The sequence below is a fragment of the Anomaloglossus baeobatrachus genome, chromosome 5 (genome assembly GCF_048569485.1).
Source record: "Anomaloglossus baeobatrachus isolate aAnoBae1 chromosome 5, aAnoBae1.hap1, whole genome shotgun sequence".
NCBI lineage: Eukaryota > Metazoa > Chordata > Amphibia > Anura > Aromobatidae > Anomaloglossus > Anomaloglossus baeobatrachus.
The window spans coordinates 291319645-291337846 of record NC_134357.1 but is presented as its reverse complement, the minus strand read 5'-3'; the positions used below and the strand labels follow the sequence as shown (position 1 = coordinate 291337846).

General features: G+C 50.4%; 1 protein-coding gene across 1 annotated transcript in view; it reads left to right on the top strand.

Annotated features, from left to right (window-relative positions):
* The window catches only part of MFSD11 (major facilitator superfamily domain containing 11), a 91725-nt gene that overhangs the window by 9833 nt on the left and 63690 nt on the right, over positions 1–18202 (top strand). Inside the window, exons 3-5 of the mRNA XM_075347470.1 lie at positions 3118–3173; positions 9145–9252; positions 9772–9851. Of these exons, the coding sequence (XP_075203585.1) occupies positions 3118–3173; positions 9145–9252; positions 9772–9851 (244 nt within the window). The remainder of the gene's footprint in view (positions 1–3117; positions 3174–9144; positions 9253–9771; positions 9852–18202) is intronic.

Genomic DNA, 18202 nt, shown 5'->3' with positions numbered 1-18202 from the left:
CTCAGACACCACCAGCAATGTGCTACTGCTGTGCATAGACTGAATTGTTTGTGTAATGTGAAAAAAAACTGGCATCTCTGGCTGAACAGGTTTATTCAGCAATACACAGTGGATACAAAAAGTCTACACACCCCTGTTAAAGTGCCAGCTTACAGCCATAGAAAGGAAAAAAAAATCATACCAAGAAGAATCATTTCAGAACTTGCCCACTACTCGTACAACCCTTCTCATTAGCATGTTTTCCCCCCCTGTAAAAGCATATCTCGGATCACGTGCACCCATACAAATCTATGGGTGCGTGTGAAACATCGGACTGCCCTGGTGGCCTCCGAGTTCAGTGCAATAGATGCAGAGACTGGCAATGAAGAAATTAATCTCTCCCTCTTCTCCGCACCTGTGATCTGATTCTCCCATGTGACCACAGTGACTGACACTTGGATGACTGATAATTTCTCCTGATAAACAAGCGTTTTGATTATGACACACTTTGTTCTACTCCTTACATAGTGACAGCTATTTTTCTGATATCTCAAACTTTTTAAATGACCTGTAGAAAGTGAGGTGGCCCCTCTAATCAGGAGGGCTGCACATCGGTAAGAAACGTAACATACTGAAGGAAACCTACACATGGAAACATATCCAGTTTTCATATAAGGCCAATATTTTATTTCATATAAGAGCAAAAAGACATCACTTCAGAAAACTTAACAAACATTCATATTGCCACTGGGGCCATATGTGGATAGATTATAGACCTATATTGCGTGAAATACGGAAAAATGACTATAGCATTACTCAATGGCTGTTCATGTGGGTACCAGTAAAGTGCCTCATTCTTTAAAGGGGTTGACTGACATTTCCCTACCACCATGGTGATTTTGTTAGTACTTAAACGGGTTTTCTGGCCATGGATAGGGCATGAAATGGGGGTCCGACACTTGGCACCACCATTGAAAATCCGCTCCGGTGGCCACCAAATATAACCATTCCACATTGCGTTGCAGGGTCGCTCTCTAAAATGCATCCATCCGACCTCCACCAGAGCTAATTGCAGCTAATCTGTAGTGGTGCTGAATTAGTGGAACAATAGCGCTCATCTATGATCACATCCTCGTACTGACAGTGGTTCGGTCTGTCAGTCCCGTGCTCATGAATGCATACTACTGCTCTAGTCATACAATGGACACTGATACCCTAGCGATGTCATACTTTTTAAACTTCTTCATGTAACAGTATCTATATAACAGATATGACCACCTTTGTGCTCGCAGTACCATAGGACTCCATCCATAAGATATCTGCTCAATTGGTAAAATTGTTCAGGGCCTCAGTCACTTCCCCATTGGATTAGTTTTCTATGATGTTCTACCTCTGCTGATTTTTGTGGTCACTGTTGCATTTACCCTATGACTTAAGTAATCACTTCCTTTTACAAAGAGGTCTTGATGTATAGTCGGCTGACCCCTGAAGGCCAATTTCACACAAGCCAGACACAGGCGCATTTCTACAGCCGCAAGTCCCCAACCACAGGTCTTATGATCCAAGTTAACAGATCACAGGAGACATTAGACCAGTTGTCAGGTGACTTGTAATATAGGTGAAGAGATACATCCAAGTCATGAGCTTATCTGGAGGAATCCTGGGGCTGAGGGGTGCATTTAATAAATGTATACATTTTTGTGTGTATGTAGAGGTATAACCCACTGTTTGTGAAATGGATATAGTCCTGCTGTTTGAAGAACGTCAAAATCATGAGAACATTGAGGATGCGGTCGGAGTTTCAAACATATGACATATCCACAGGATAGGCTTTAAGTGCGGATAGAGGTCCTACCAGAGGGATCCACTTTAATCTTGGGAATAGGGTCGTGTCATGTAATGCTGTCAGTGACTAGACAACGGCACACATCAGGGACCTCTTTTTGAGATTGATGCAGGTCCCCATAGTGGGACTATATCTCTGGATATGCTTTTGTGTCGCTCAGGAAATGGGGTACTCGGTACTGGGCGGTTTGCACTTGGGAAATGTCACTTTGGTGGCCGTTGCCCAGTCCTGTGCCCTGGGTGCTTTTTAATGGTGAGTATTTATAGGGGAGATTAAAGTCATTTGCATGACGCCACCTGCGGGTTGTGGTTAATAGGATGGAACCGCCGCTGCTGTGTGGGTTACCCCTGCGCTGATGGTGATGACAGCTATGGTGGTAGGCCCTCCGCAGGTAGAGCTAAGCCAGGGGACTTGTATAATGGAGATGCTTGCTTGGTAATAAAGGAGACCGCACCGGGGTTGTAATTAACTACTCACGCCGGACCCTTGGACGACCGGTTCAGGTCCCTGGATAGCCAGTGCCAGCTAGGTGACTCCGTGTAGTTGGATCCCCGTAGCTTGAAGCAGTTTGGGGACCCCGACTGTCCTTGTTTTGTGGCAGTCTCCTTGTCCGTATGGCGGACAGTGTGGACCCTGTAGGGCTGGTCTGTGTCCTGAACCCTGATCCAGGCTTTACTGCTGGTGCCCCCGGATCTGTAGGTCAGTGAGGTCCGTGCAGGTCCCCTCACGGTGCAGTTGTTTGCCAGGCAGTCTGAAACGGTCGTCTGACCTAGGGCCCTGTGCCCCGTCGGTGCTCTGGTCCCAGCGGTACTCGGGTGTACCTGCCCTGGCGACCACTCTCCTGTATTCCCGGGTCACCGTTTACATGACCCAGCTCTCAGGCACGTCTTTCTACTTTCACTTCTACTGCTTCTCTGCCGTCCCCTCCCACCAGGCTGTCTAGTCCCTCTGGTCTGTCTCCACCCTCAAGGTAGCCATGCCCTTGTGTCCAACTAGCAGTGATCCCTGGTGTGGAGTGGTAACTGGAATTTTGGTGTGTGTTTGTTGTTGCTGCCACTGGTGTTCCAGGTCCCAGGGGGCAGGCCTTGTATCCTGGTGAGGATGCAGTACCTCATACTGCCCTGAGTAGCTCAGGGGCGCTCCATTATAAATGTACGAGGTGGGGATACCTTTTTAACAATATTTTAAAGGTATTAATATTTTTTATTAATGAGACCTGAAGACCCACGATATTCACATGGACAGTGTAAATGGCAGATCATGTATAATATGTGGTGTGTTCTTTCTTCCAGCAAACTGTGATCGCCAGCCTGAATAATACTGACTTCCATGGCAGTGGATATACAAGGTACATAACTTCATGGATGCAGACTGTGATTTGTTTTTGTTTTTTTTTCTGTAATGTTACAGTTTATCTCCACTTCCGATCTATATATATATAATTGCCTTATTCTGTCTGTCTGTCTGTCTGTCTGTCTGTCTGTCTGTCTGTCTCTGTCTGTCTGGCTTGCTCCAAAATTGTGTCCTTACGGTGACAACCGTCTGATTTAACCGCTGGCTCGGCCTGGCCCCCCCCCCCCACGGATTGGTCGCTCGCCTCGGCCTGGCCCCGCCCCCCGCACGGATTGGCCGCTCGCCCCGGCCCTCCGCACGCATCGCCAGACATAACCTTGCACTGCTGGGATCGTGACGGAGCCGGTGAACGCTGGTAACCATTATACACATCGGGTAACTAAGGTCCCTTAGTTACCCGATGTGTATCATAGTTATCAGCATACGCCGTCTCCGTCACGATCCCAGCAGCGCCAGACATAACCTTGCGCTGCTGGGATCGTGACGGAGCCGGTGAACGCTGATAACCATTATACACATCGGGTAACTAAGGTCCCTTAGTTACCCGATGTGTATCATAGTTACCAGCGTTCACCGGCTCCCGGTACACATGTCCAGGGAGCCGGCATTATACTCCTCTCCCCCCAGGACTACTCCTCCTATTATAGTCCTCCTATTATACTCCTCTCTGAGTATAATAGGAGAACTATTATAGCATGGGGGATGGAGCACGATGGGGAGTGCGCAGCATGGGGGATGGAGCTCGACGGGGTGCACAGCATGGGGGATGTAGCACTATGGGGGGTGCGCAGCATGGAGGATGTAGCATGATGGGGAGTGTGCAGTATGGGGGATGGAGCACGATGGGGAGTGTGCAGCATGGGGGATGGAGCACGATGGGGGGTGCGCAGCATGGGGGATGGAGCACGATGGGGGTTGCGCAGCATGGAGGATGTAGCACGATGGGGAGTGCGCAGCATGGGGGATGGAGCACGATGGGGAGTGCGCAGCATGGGGGATGGAGCACGATGGGGTGCACAGCATGGGGGATGTAGCACGATGGGGGGTGCGCAGCATGGAGGATGTAGCATGATGGGGAGTGTGCAGTATGGGGGATGGAGCACGATGGGGTGCACAGCATGGGGGATGTAGCACGATGGGGGGTGCGCAGCATGGAGGATGTAGCATGATGGGGAGTGTGCAGTATGGGGGATGCAGCACGATGGGGAGTGCGCAGCATGGGGGATGGAGCACGATGGGGAGTGTGCAGCATGGGGGATGGAGCACGATGGGGAGTGCGCAGCATGGGGGATGGAGCATGATGAGGGGTGCGCAGCATGGGGGATGGAGCACGAAGGGGGGTGCGCAGCATGGGGGATGGAGCACGATGGGGAGTGTGCAGCATGGGGGATGGAGCACGATGGGGGGTGCGCAGCATGGGGGATGGAGCACGATGAGGGGTGCGCAGCATGGGGGATGGAGTACGATGGGGGGTGCGCAGCATGGGGGATGGAGCATGATGGGGAGTGCGCAGCATGGGGGATGGAGCACGATGGGGAGTGCGCAGCATGGGGGATGGAGCACGATGGGGGGGTGCGCAGCATGGGGGATGTAGCATGATGGGGAGTGTGCAGTATGGGGGATGCAGCACGATGGGGAGTGCGCAGCATGGGGGATGGAGCACGATGGGGAGTGTGCAGCATGGGGGATGGAGCACGATGGGGGGTGCGCAGCATGGGGGATGGAGCACGATGAGGGGTGCGCAGCATGGGGGATGGAGTACGATGGGGGGTGCGCAGCATGGGGGATGGAGCACGATGGGGGGTGCGCAGCATGAGGGATGGAGCACGATGGGGGGTGCGCAGTATGGGGGATGGAGCACGATGGGGGGTGAGCAGCATGGGGGATGGAGCACGATGGGGGGTGAGCAGCATGGGGGATGGAGCACGATGGGGGTGCACAGCATGGGGGATGGAGCACGATGGGGGGTGCGCAGCATGGGGGATGGAGCACGATGGGGGGTGCGCAGCATGGGGGATGGAGCACGATTGGGGTGCACAGCATGGGGGATGGAGCACGATGGGGGGTGCGCAGCATGGGGGATGGAGCATGATGGGGAGTGCGCAGCATGGGGGATGGAGCACGATGGGGAGTGCGCAGCATGGGGGATGGAGCACGATGGGGGGTGCGCAGCATGGGGGATGTAGCATGATGGGGAGTGTGCAGTATGGGGGATGCAGCACGATGGGGAGTGCGCAGCATGGGGGATGGAGCACGATGGGGGGTGCGCAGCATGGGGGATGGAGCACGATGGGGGGTGCGCAGCATGGGGGATGGAGCACGATGGGGGGTGCGCAGCATGGGGGATGTAGCACGATGGGGAGTGCGCAGCATGGGGGATGGAACACGATGGGGAGTGTGCAGCATGGGGGATGGAGCACGATGGGGAGTGCGCAGCATGGGGGATGGAGCATGATGAGGGGTGCGCAGCATGGGGGATGGAGCACGATGGGGAGTGTGCAGCATGGGGGATGTAGCACGATGGGGAGTGCGCAGCATGGGGGATGGAGCACGATGGGGGGTGTGCAGCATGGGGGATGGAGCATGATGGGGAGTGCGCAGCATGGGGGATGGAGCACGATGGGGAGTGCGCAGCATGGGGGATGGAGCACGATGGGGGGTGCACACCTCCCCCCAAAACACATACACACACCGCCACACACGCACTGCACAACACACCACACACACACTGGGAACCACAAACACCGCCCTACACAGACACCCAACACACAAACAGCGCGGCACACACAAATATACGCACATGCCGCACAACACACACATTGCACAAAACATACCTCCCCCCAAAACACACACACACCCCACACCCACACAAACCGCGCAACACACACAGCGCTCCACAAACAACGCAACACACAACGGAACACACAAACAACACCGCTCTCACCCCCCGCCACACCCAGACAACACCCAGAACATGTACAGCCCCTACACAAACACTTGGTAACTACACACAACAACATCTAGATATATAACAAAAATCAAACATTAACTACACAATACGTAAATTCTAGAATACCCGATGCGTAGAATCGGGCCATCTTCTAGTACAATTATATTATCATAAAGTTCAATAAGAAGGCTAAGGGCTACTTCACACACAGCGAGATCGCTACTGAGATCGCTGCTGAGTCACGTTTTTGTGACCTCATTAGCGATCTCGCTGTGTGTGACACTGAGCAGCGATCTGGCCCCTGCTGTGAGATCGCTGCTCGTTACACACAGCCCTGGTTCGTTTTTTTATTGTTGCTCTCCCGCTGATAAGCACACATCGCTGTGTGTGACAGCGAGAGAGCAACAATCCTGAATGTGCAGGGAGCAGGAGCCGGCGTCTGACAGCCTGCGGTAAGCTGTAACCAAGGTAAACATTGGGTAACCAAGGTGGTTACCCGATATTTACCTTCGTTACCAGCCTCCGCAGCTCTCACGCTGCCAGTGCCGGCTCCTGCTCCCTGCACACGCTAAGTTAAGCGGTGTGCGCTGGTAACTAAGGTAAACATCGGGTAACCATACCCGATGTTTACCTTAGTTACCAGTGTCCGCAGCTTCCAGACGCCGGCTCCGTGCAAGCGCAGCGTCGCTTGCACGTCGCTGCTGGCTGGGGGCTGGTCACTGGTCGCTGGTGAGATCTGCCTGTTTGACAGCTCCCCAGCGACCATGTAGCGACGCAGCAGCGATCCTGACCAGGTCAGATCGCTGGTGGGATCGCTGCTACGTCGCTAAAGTGTGACGGTACCTTAAAGGTACCGTCACACATAACGAGATCGCTAGCGAGATCGCCGCTGAGTGACGGTTTCTGTGACGCTGTAGCGATCCCGTTAGCGATCTTATGTGTGACATCTACCAGCGATCAGGCCCCTGCTGTGAGATCTCTAGTCGTTGCAGAATGGTCCAGGTAATTTTCTTCAAAGGCGATGTCCTGCTGGGCAGGACGCATCGCTGTGTTTGACACTGTGTGACAGGGTCACAGTGACTGCTGAGATCGTTATACAGGTCGCTCCTGTTCCTGCATCGCTGGTAAGATCTGACTGTGACATCTCACCTGCGACCTCCCAGCGACTTACCAGTGATCCCTATCAGGTCACGTCGTTTTCGGGATCGCTGGTAAGTCGTTGTGTGTGACTGGACCTTAAGAATATTTATAAATGAGAAGAAATAATGCTGATATATCTGACAGCGTTTCCCGCCATACCCCCACTGTGATGTCCGTGTGTGTGCCCGTTACTGGCACTGCAGCTCCGCTCCTTCTGGTGAACAGGCTGCGGCCGCAGATCCAGGTGGAGCTTGCCCCTATAGACTGCTATAGCACCACTCCAGTATGTTCAGCTGATTTTGGTGTGCGAGAAGTGGGAATCCCACAAATTCCAAGAGTAGCTGGATATCCTGGAAAATGGCTTTACCTGGTATGAGGCTCCAATGCTCATTAGATTGAAGTTGGCCTAGTTGGCTCTTCATCATGCATGGCACTCCTTGACTCTTGGTATACAGGGGCTCTATCCTTTGTTCTCCCGGGAAATGAGTCTCCACCAATGGCGCCTGGTATCTGCTTACTTCCTTGTTGCCTTGTGGCTATCTAAGGTGTTGACACACCTTTACCCTTTATCCCCTTTTCCTCAATGATGGATTTTGGCTGTATACTGTCTTATTTAGACTCCTTTATTATTTCAGAAGAATTTCTATGTTCATATCCTTTAATTGAAAATCATTGTCACAGTTCTGTGCTGACAACACTTACGTTACCATATCAGACGGTCAGGAATTGGATGCCGCGTAAAAGGCGTTTTAGTTTAGTGGCCAATTTCAAGTCTATAAGGGCCCCCATACACCTTAGGCTATGTGCCCACGGGGAAAGTATCCTGCGGTTATATTCGCAGGACATTCCACAGGAGCTCCCAGAAATCCGCAGCACAACTTTGTCTGTTTTCATGCTGCGGTTTTCTTGTGGAATGTCCTGCGGATATGCTGCGGTCATTCTGCATTGAGCATACAGTACCATGGGCACTGCATCCTCAATGCAGAACAATTGCTGGGGTGATCGGGGCGTTCATACTTGCCTCCATCACGCAGCACTTCTCTCCGGCCGTGTCTGCACTGTGCAGGAGAAGGTTGGCGGGCCTGAACTAGCTCTGGCTGTCACATGACCGGAGCTCGTGCAGGCCCCGCCCACCTCCTCCTTCCTGCTCCTAGCTCCACTGCTGTCCTGTGCACGGAGGGAAAGTGACCAGGTGTCTGCTATCAAGGCAGGAAAGTATGGGACAAAGGCAGATTTCCGCAGAAAGAATTGACATGCAATTATGTGCGGCTGCGGGACATCCGCACCATGTTCCGCAGCTGCACGTATCCGCAGCATGGACACATGCACTTCCCATGTCCCATAAGATAACATGGGGAGTGTCTGTACATGCTGAAACCTGCGGATTTACCTGGAAAATGTAGAAAATCCGCGGATTTTCCGCAGATAAACCCGCAGGTTTCATCTCACGTGGGCACATAGCCTTATAACATCAGACGAACCCTTCGATATTAGCGGGATCGGATCAAAGCATGATGTGTATGGGGCACCCCCGACAGATGCCAGATGACATAAGAATACGGCATGTACGGGAAAACGAATAATTCACTAATTTTTCCTCTCACAAATAATAACTAGTAATTAAATGGACTATAAAGTCTCAGAATACCTGATCTCCAGTTTCTGTCCTGATTGGGAGGAGCTTTTTTTGGGCTGGGGGGGACTAACTGGATGGAATTGGTGACTGATGGTGATCATACTACGAGGATTTTCCTGGACTCTGTTCTCTCAATATTCCTGAGTTGTGTATGTAACATTTCTTTACATCTCAAGTCTTGAGATCTCAGAGATAGAAGTAATGATTTATGACAAAGGTGTTTTTTCCTTTTCTTTCCAGCATGGCTATTATATATGGAGTGTTCTCTGCCTCCAATCTTATCGCTCCTTCTGTGGTCGCATTGATTGGTACTCAGCTGTCCATGTTCTTCAGTGGAATATTTTACAGGTAAGTGGTGGTTATGGAGGGGCTGTGTTGATAAAGCCTTAATTTAGGTTGATGCCATTCATATGATACACATCTATCCCTTTGACACCTGTATTCCAAATCTATTATTAAAGACCTATATCGCATGCGATATCTATATCTACACAAATCAAAGACAGCCAGTCATGATGGATGTAGAATTCTGAGTTTATTAAGGGAAGTAAAGGGTATAATATCAAAAGACCCTTGGCTGAGGGCCAAGGGTGCCTACTATAATCCTATTGGTTAATCTTACAAAAACAGCTTACATCGAGTAATATATATGTGTATGCATTTCATAATCTTATATTAAGCTAACTCAGCTAACTCAGCATGTATTGAAATAAAAGTATGCATTTAATCCCATCCATAACAGTGTAATGAAGCAGTTGTCTGGAGAGTGTACTATCACTGGGTTATACATAGTCATTGCCACATTATTAATCCCATACTATATTTTTTTGTATCTTATGTATAATTAATTTTCCTTCTATTTTTCAGTGCGTATATTGCCATGTTTATCCAGCCGTTCACGTGGTCATTTTACACACTGTCTGTTTTAATCGGGATTGCTGCCGCTGGTAAGTGGACATGGTAAACCCCCAGACCCCCCCACCCCCACCCCGAATAATGCCACAATAAGGATACATTGTGGATACAATACCACAGTGGGCCCTGACATGAAGGATAGGGGAGCGGGGTAACCTCCTGCACTCGCCTGAGGCTGTACCCTGCACTCCCTATCATCCTTATACGGGTTTTTTCACCATGTCGCTGATCATGTGCCTAGAGCCTCGCTTGCTCTGAACTCACCCTACCTAGTGAGATGGCGGGCGAGAGCACTAGTCTCACCGCTGTAGTAATAAGACACAAGGGAAGGTAGATGGGAAAAATAGACAAAAGGATATAACAAAACTAAACTGCTATAGCCAGACACCAATTCTGCAGGCAACTAGCTCAAAAAACAGCAAATCTCCAGCAACTCCTAAAGGGTTTTTCCCTTCAAACGTGGTCAGAACAGAATGAATCTTCTATTTCCGCCATCAGGTGATAGATCATGTGACTATTTAATGGAGATGGGAGTGGTCACAAACCAACTGTACGTGGGGTGAATTAACCAGGAGCTACTACCAGAAAAAATTACATTAACCTTTGCTGTACCAACAGAAAGCAAATACATTTAATATATAGAGCCTCACAAGTTAATGAGGAACTCAGATTGCAGAACCATCACAAATATCACAAGGACAGAAGACACTCGTTAGACTTATCTTCTGCATCAGTAGAATCTGTTAGTAAGATTGACCCCCTAACTGTTTACATGCACACTTAGTCAACTGAATTCATTAACTCATTGGTACCTTTTATATTGTCAATCCGTTGCCTGACACTTGAAAAATCCACATTTTGAGCCGTATGGACTTAACAAAACTACATCCTCGGGTTATTAATATTCTTGGTGCCTCCCTCTCTGTGTTGATCGGTAGTTAATGTACTTCTGAGATATCACATAACTCATTTACATATTGCTAAAAATGTGGATGTCTCAAGTTTCAGGCAACGGCTTGACAATATAAAGGTAACAATGAGTTAATCTTTCACAACATGTTCATATAAATGGTTTAGGGGGCCAAACTTACTGACAGATTTGAAAGTTGTCAGAAACCACTGTTGTCAGCAAGGCTGGTCAGCTCTCTAAAGTGCATGGAGTCTCCTAACGTTCCTTCCACAGATGATGTAGGGGGAGATAGAGGTTGAGCAGTTTGACTACATATGCACAAATGTCCAGGGGCTCTCTCCATAAGTGTAATCCTATTTATTTTCACTTTTGAAAAGGTTTTCTCAGCAACTACTGGTAAAATGGTTACATTGTACGATCCGGATGCAGACGTCGATTTATTATTATTATTATTATTATTATTATTATTATTATTTATTTATTTATAGAGCACCATTGATTCCATGGTGCTGTACATGAGAAGGGGTTACATTCAGAATACATATACAAGTTACAGTAGACAGACTAGTACCGAGGAAAGAGGGCCCTGACCTTGCAGGCTCACATTCTATAGGATTATGGGGAGGAGACAGTAGGTGTGGTGTAGATTGGGCGGCGGCTCCGCACGGTGGTCGGGCGGCGGCTCCGCACGGTGGTCGGGCGGCGGCTCCGCACGGTGGTCGGGCGGCAGTGAGTTCATTGTAGATTGTAGGCATTTCTGAACAGATGGGTTTTCAGGTTCCGTTTGAAGCTTGCAAGGGTAGCAGATAATCTGACGTGTTGAGGTAGCGAGTTCCAGGAGACTGGGGATGCTCGGGAGAAGTCTTGGAGTCGGTTGCGTGAGGAGCAAATGTGAGAGGAGGAGAGAAGGAGATCTTGGGGGGACCGGAGGTGGCGTGTTGGGGTGTAGCAGAAAATTAGTTCAGAGATATACGGAGGAGACAGATTATGGACAGCTTTGTAGGTCAGTGACAGTAGTTTGAATTGGATACGGTGGAAGATTGGGAGCCAGTGGAGGGACTTACAGAGAGGAGAAGCGGGGTGGTAGTGAGGCGAGAGGTGTATCAGTCGGGCAGCAGAATTAAGGATGGACTGGAGAGGGGTAAGCGTGTTAGCAGGGAGGCCACAGAGGAGGATGTTACAGTAGTCGAGGCGGGAGATTATGAGAGCATGCACTAGCATTTTTGTAGATTGCGAATTGAGGAAAGGACGGATTCTGGAAATATTTTTGAGTTGAAGACGGCAGGAGGTGGTGAGGGATTGGATGTGTGCTAGTTTATTTTCATAGCTGTGGTATCTCACCTCTGACTGTCTAGCTACAGTGGAACTACAATTACTAGCATACCCTGACCGCTAATGTAAAGGTTTCCAGCATGGAATCAACTGGATTTTTGCTGTGCATTAGGATTTTCAGAAGTTAATAGTGCACATTCACTGTGTCTTTTAGAAGCACACATTTCATCAATGTGATTTGACGTGCTATGTATACAATGGGGTTTCTTATAGAGTTCATGGCAGAACTGCAAGCAGATGAGTAGCCCAAGTACAACCGGAATTAACCCAGTATCCTGTGTCTGGTTCCACAAAGCCAGTTGTGACATGAGGTGGTGATTTGCACATTGTGGTTTAAAGGGAATCTGTCACCACGTTTTTGCTCCCCCATCTGAGAGCAGCATAAGGTAGAGGCAGAGACCCTGATTCCAGCGATGTGTCACTTACTGAGCTGTTTAGTGTAGTTATTTTTTTTTAATCATATCACTGTTTTATTAGTGGGAGATAATCACTAAAGCACTAGTAAACCTGCTGCCAGGTATTCCCACCACTGATTGTGAGCTTTCTGCCTATGCACAGTATACACGGAAAGCCGACAGATAATCAATGGTGTATTAAGTTCTATACAAAGCTCCCTATTCAGAGAACTGTTAGATCTGCAGCAGAGACAACCATTTTACTCAAATCTGGAGCACCTAGTAAGTGACACAATAAGGATAAGGTTCTCAGGAATGTCACCTCTCACCTTGGCCTCTGGATCAATAGTTGATTGCTGCTTATTCTCTCCACTAGCACCCCATTGATCTTTACTTTGGGGGTTTCTCAGCCCCCATTCCTCCCTGCTTTGAGTAGAGATTGAATAGTAAAACATTTGCTCTGTCCTTCCATTCAATGCCCATGGAGCTGAGGGAGACGGCTGAGGACCGTGCTCTGTGATATCTGTAAGCTCCATAGACATGTAAACCACGCCTGACCACTGGTGGAGAAATTGTGGAGTTCCAGCTGTGATTCCCACGTAGTTCCCACATCTCCAGTGGATTGGTTACAAATTCTATTTTGTGGGAAACCCCTTTTTAATAGCTGAAATTTCCTTTCCAGAGTACAACTGATCTGTTAAGATCTTTGTTCTAGCCAACAACTGGGGTCTTGGATGATCCATGATTTGTCACATTTTCTGAAATTAGATACACTTAAAACGTGTATCTAATCAATTGACTTCAGAGCTTTTAGCTCTTTCTACGTCTTCACTACGGGATAATTGGGAGTACTTGCACATTTTCAAAATCTTGGGGTCCCATAGCTGTTGGATCACATTTGGCTCCCTTAACCCTTTAAAGCTAACCTGTCACCACTGTTTTGGCGTGTAAGCTGCGGCCACCACCACTGGGCTCTTATATACAGCATTCTAACATGCTGTATATAAGAGCCCAGGCCGCTGTGAGAACATAAAAAACACTTTATAATACTTACCTAACGGTCGTGCGGTTGGCCATATGGGCGTCTCCGGTGCCGGCGCCTCTTTTGGCCATCTTTGTTCTCCTTCTCTAGCCGCGGTGCATGACGCGTCCGACGTCATCCACACTCGCCGGCATTCAGGTCCTGAGCAGGGCAGATCAAAGTATTGTAGTGACTGCGCAGGACCGGCGAGTGTGTATGACGTAGGACGCGTCATGCACACAGGCTTCAGAAAGAGGACGAAGATGGCCGAAAGAGGAGGCGCCGGCACAGGACAACGGAGACGCCCATATGGCCAACCGCGCGACCATTGAGTAAGTATTATAAAGTGTTTTTTCTTTGTCGCTCCATTGGGAGACCCAGACAATTGGGTGTATAGCTTCTGCCTCTGGAGGCCACACAAAGTAATTACACTTTAAAAAGTGTAACTCCTCCCCTCTGCTATACACCCTCCCGTGCATCACGGGCCCCTCAGTTTTTTGCTTTGTGTTGAAGGAGGCACACATTCACGCAAGCTCCACATTTTTAGTCAGCAGCAGCTGCTGACTTTATCGGATGGAAGAAAAGAGGGCCCCTATAAAGGGGCCCCCGGCATGCTCCCTTCTCACCCCACTCAGGTCGGCGGTGTTGTTAAGGTTGAGGTACCCATTGCGGGTACACAGGCTGGAGCCACATGCCGCTTTCCTTCCCCATCCCTTAGGGGCTCTGGGGAAGTGGGATCCTATCCGGTCATCCAGACACTGGGACCGGTCTCCCTCCGCAGCCCCTGGGGGAATCTGCCGGACAGGAGATGGAGTATCGTCAGGGACATGGCCCTGCATCCACAGGTACTCTGTGTCCCCGTTGGGACGGCGCATAAAGCACCTTGGGCCCAGACGCTGCAGCGACTGCGGCGTGGTTATGGGTCCGGGACTACCGCGCCGACCGTGCACTGCCGACCGGCCGCGGTTTTAACTTTAGTCCCCGGCTTTTGCGGCCTAGTATAGTTTTCTCCCGCCCCCAGGCCTGCCAGTCAGGGAAAAGGGCGGGACGGTCGGTATGACGCCGACAGTGAGGGCTGGAGTACACGGAGCTGTCCTCCGCCCCCCTCACTACTCACGCTGGGGCACCAGATTCCCGCACTTTTGTGACTACGCCCACGCCTCCCTCCTCCTCTGAGAACGCCATCAGCCATTTTTTTCAGCATATTCTGCGGTGGAGAACTTCTGGCTGCAGCTGAGGGAGACCCGGGGCAGGGAATCTGGTGGCCACACAGAGCGGTTGGTAAGCCACACCGGTCTGCCGTTGGTGGACCCCCCAGAGTGCCGAACTGTGTATATATATATATATATATATATATATATATATATATATATATATATATATATATATATATATATATATATATATATATATATATATATATATATATATATATATATATATATATATATAATATCTTGTGTATACATTTTCTAGTTCGGCTGTACTGTTAACTGGAGGCTATACATATATCCCTCAGTGATCACGGTGATCCCTTACTTATCTCTTGGAGGACAACAACATGTCGTCCGCAAAGAGCAAGGGTACCAAGGCACAGGCTTATTTTGCAACCTATACCTCATGTACGGCTATGCTACCTGCAGGTTCCACCTACCCTCATTGTGTGCAATGCTCGGCCCCTGTGACACTCACTCAGCCGGAGCCTCAGGCACTGGTGGGACCCCCGGCTCAGGTAGAGACACCGGTTCCCACTGTCCAGTTGACAGGGACAGAGTTTGCAGTTTTGGCTGACAAACTCTCTGAGTCGCTTTCACAGTCCATGGCTCAGTCTATGGACAAATGGTCTGCTAAGATACTAGAAGCCTTGCAGTCCAGACAAACAACACAGATGCAAGGCACTGTGCGTTCTTCGTCCCCAGGTCCCCCTCAGTTGGCGCAGCAATCTGCTCCTGAGGTGACACATAGGTCCCACGGTGAGGACTCCGACTCGGACCGCAGTCCCAGACCGGTGAAGCGGGCTCGCTGGGGACCTTCCTCCACTTCATCACGCTGCTCAGGGTCTCAGCATGAGGACTCTCTAGAGGATGAAGAGGAAGGCGCAGCTCAGGGCTCAGACCCTGACGGTGCTCTCAATCTAGATACACCTGAAGGGGACGCCATAGTAAATGACCTTATAGCTTCCATCAACCAGGTGCTAGAAATTTCTCCTCCAACTACAACTGTAGAGGAGGCGGCTTCACAGCAGGAGAAACACCAGTTTCGGTTTCCCAAACGTACACGGAGTGCCTTTGTCGATCACTCTAATTTCAGGGATGCTGTCCAGAAGCACAGAGCATACCCGGACAAGCGCTTTACTAAGCGCCTTAATGACACGCGTTATCCCTTCCCCCCAGAAGTAGTGAAGGGTTGGGCTCAGTGTCCAAAAGTGGATCCTCCAGTCTCTAGTCTGGCGGCCAGATCTGTGGTTTCAGTGGCAGATGGCTCATCGCTCAAGGATGCCACTGACAGGCAGATAGAACTCATGATGAAATCCATCTATGAAGCCATAGGGGCATCTTTTGCTCCGGCATTCGCGGCAGTGTGGGCGCTCCAAGCTATCTCAGCTTGTCTGTCTGAGATTACTGCGGTCACACGCACCGCTACTCCGCAGGTTGTGTCTCTGACTTCTCAGGCGTCGGCTTTTTCGTCCTACGCCATGAACACCGTCCTGGACTCGGTGAGCCGTTCAGCGGTAGCATCCGCCAATTCGGTGGCAGTCCGCAGAGCCATGTGGCTACGTGAATGGAAGGCAGACTCTGCCTCCAAGAAATTCTTAACCGGTTTGCCATTTTCTGGCGACCGTTTGTTTGGCGAGCAATTGGACGAAATTATTAAACAATCCAAGGGAAAGGATTCGTCCTTACCCCAGTCTAAACAAAACAAACCTCAACAGCGAAAATTTCAATCGAGGTTTCAGTCCTTTCGGCCTTCGGCCAAGTCACGTTCCTCCACGTCAAACAGATCGGAGAAGGGCCAGAGGAACCCTTCTGCATGGCGGTCTAAGTCACGGCCTAAAAAGACCGCCGGAGGCACCGCCACCAAGGCGGCCTCTTCATGACTCTCGGCCTCCCCAAACCGCATCCTCGGTCGGTGGCAGGCTCTCCCGCTTTTGCGACGCCTGGTGGCCACATGTCCAAGACCGATGGGTGAGAGACATTCTGTCTCACGGTTACAGGATAGAGTTCTGCTCTCGTCCTCCAACTCGTTTCTTCACAACATCGCCGCCCCCAGAGCGAGCCGCTGCACTTTTTCAAGCAGTGAATGCTCTGAAGGCAGAAGGAGTGGTGATTCCCGTTCCCCCTCAGGAACATGGTCACGGCTTCTACTCCAACTTGTTCGTGGTGCCAAAAAAGGACGGATCTTTCCGTCCCGTTCTAGACCTCAAGCTGCTCAACAAGCATGTCAGCACCAGAAGGTTTCGGATGGAATCTCTCCGCTCGGTCATCGCCTCAATGTCACAAGGAGACTTCCTAGCATCAATAGACATCAAGGATGCTTATCTCCATGTGCCGATCGCACCCGAACATCAACGCTTCTTGTGTTTCGCCATTGGGGACGAACACCTTCAGTTCGTGGCACTGCCTTTCGGCTTGGCGACAGCCCCACGGGTCTTCACCAAGATCATGGCAACAGTGGTGGCGGTCCTACACTCTCAGGGCCACTCGGTGATCCCTTACTTAGACGATCTCCTAGTCAAGGCACCCTCCTGGGTGGCTTGCCAGCACAGCCTGACCATTGCCCTGGAGACTCTCCAGAGGTTCGGGTGGATCATCAATTTCCCAAAGTCAAACTTGACACCGACCCAATCCCTGACTTATCTCGGGATGGAGTTTCATACTCTGTCAGCGATAGTGAAGCTTCCGCTGGACAAACAGCGTTCACTACAGACAGGGGTCCAATCTCTTCTTCGGGGTCAGTCACACTCTTTGAGACGCCTTATGCACTTCCTAGGGAAGATGGTGGCAGCAATGGAAGCAGTTCCCTTTGCGCAGTTTCATCTGCGTCCACTTCAGTGGGACATTCTCCGCAAATGGGACAAGAGGTCGACGTCCCTAGACAGGAACGTTTCCCTGTAAAGAGCAGCCAAAACCTCCCTTCAGTGGTGGCTTCTTCCCACTTCTTTGTCGAAGGGAAAATCCTTCCTGCCCCCATCCTGGGCTGTGGTCACGACAGACGCGAGCCTGTCAGGGTGGGGAGCAGTCTTCCTCCACCACAGGGCTCAGGGAACCTGGACTCCGACGGAGTCCTCCCTGCAGATCAATGTTCTGGAGATAAGGGCAGTGTATCTAGCCCTACAGGCGTTCCAGCGGTGGCTGGAGGGCAGACAGATCCGAATACAATCAGACAACGCCACGGCGGTCGCATACATCAACCACCAGGGCGGCACACGCAGTCGTCAAACATTCCAAGAAGTTCGGCGGATTCTGCTGTGGACGGAAGCCACAGCCTCCACCATCTCCGCAGTTCACATCCCGGGCGTAGAAAACTGGGAAGCAGATTTTCTCAGTCGCCAGGGCATGGACGCAGGGGAATGGTCTCTTCACCCGGACGTGTTTCAAGAGATCTGTTGCCGCTGGGGAACGCCGGACATCGATCTAATGGCGTCTCGGCACAACAACAAAGTCCCGGCATTCATGGCACGGTCTCAGGATCACAGGGCGCTGGCGGCAGATGCGTTAGTTCAGG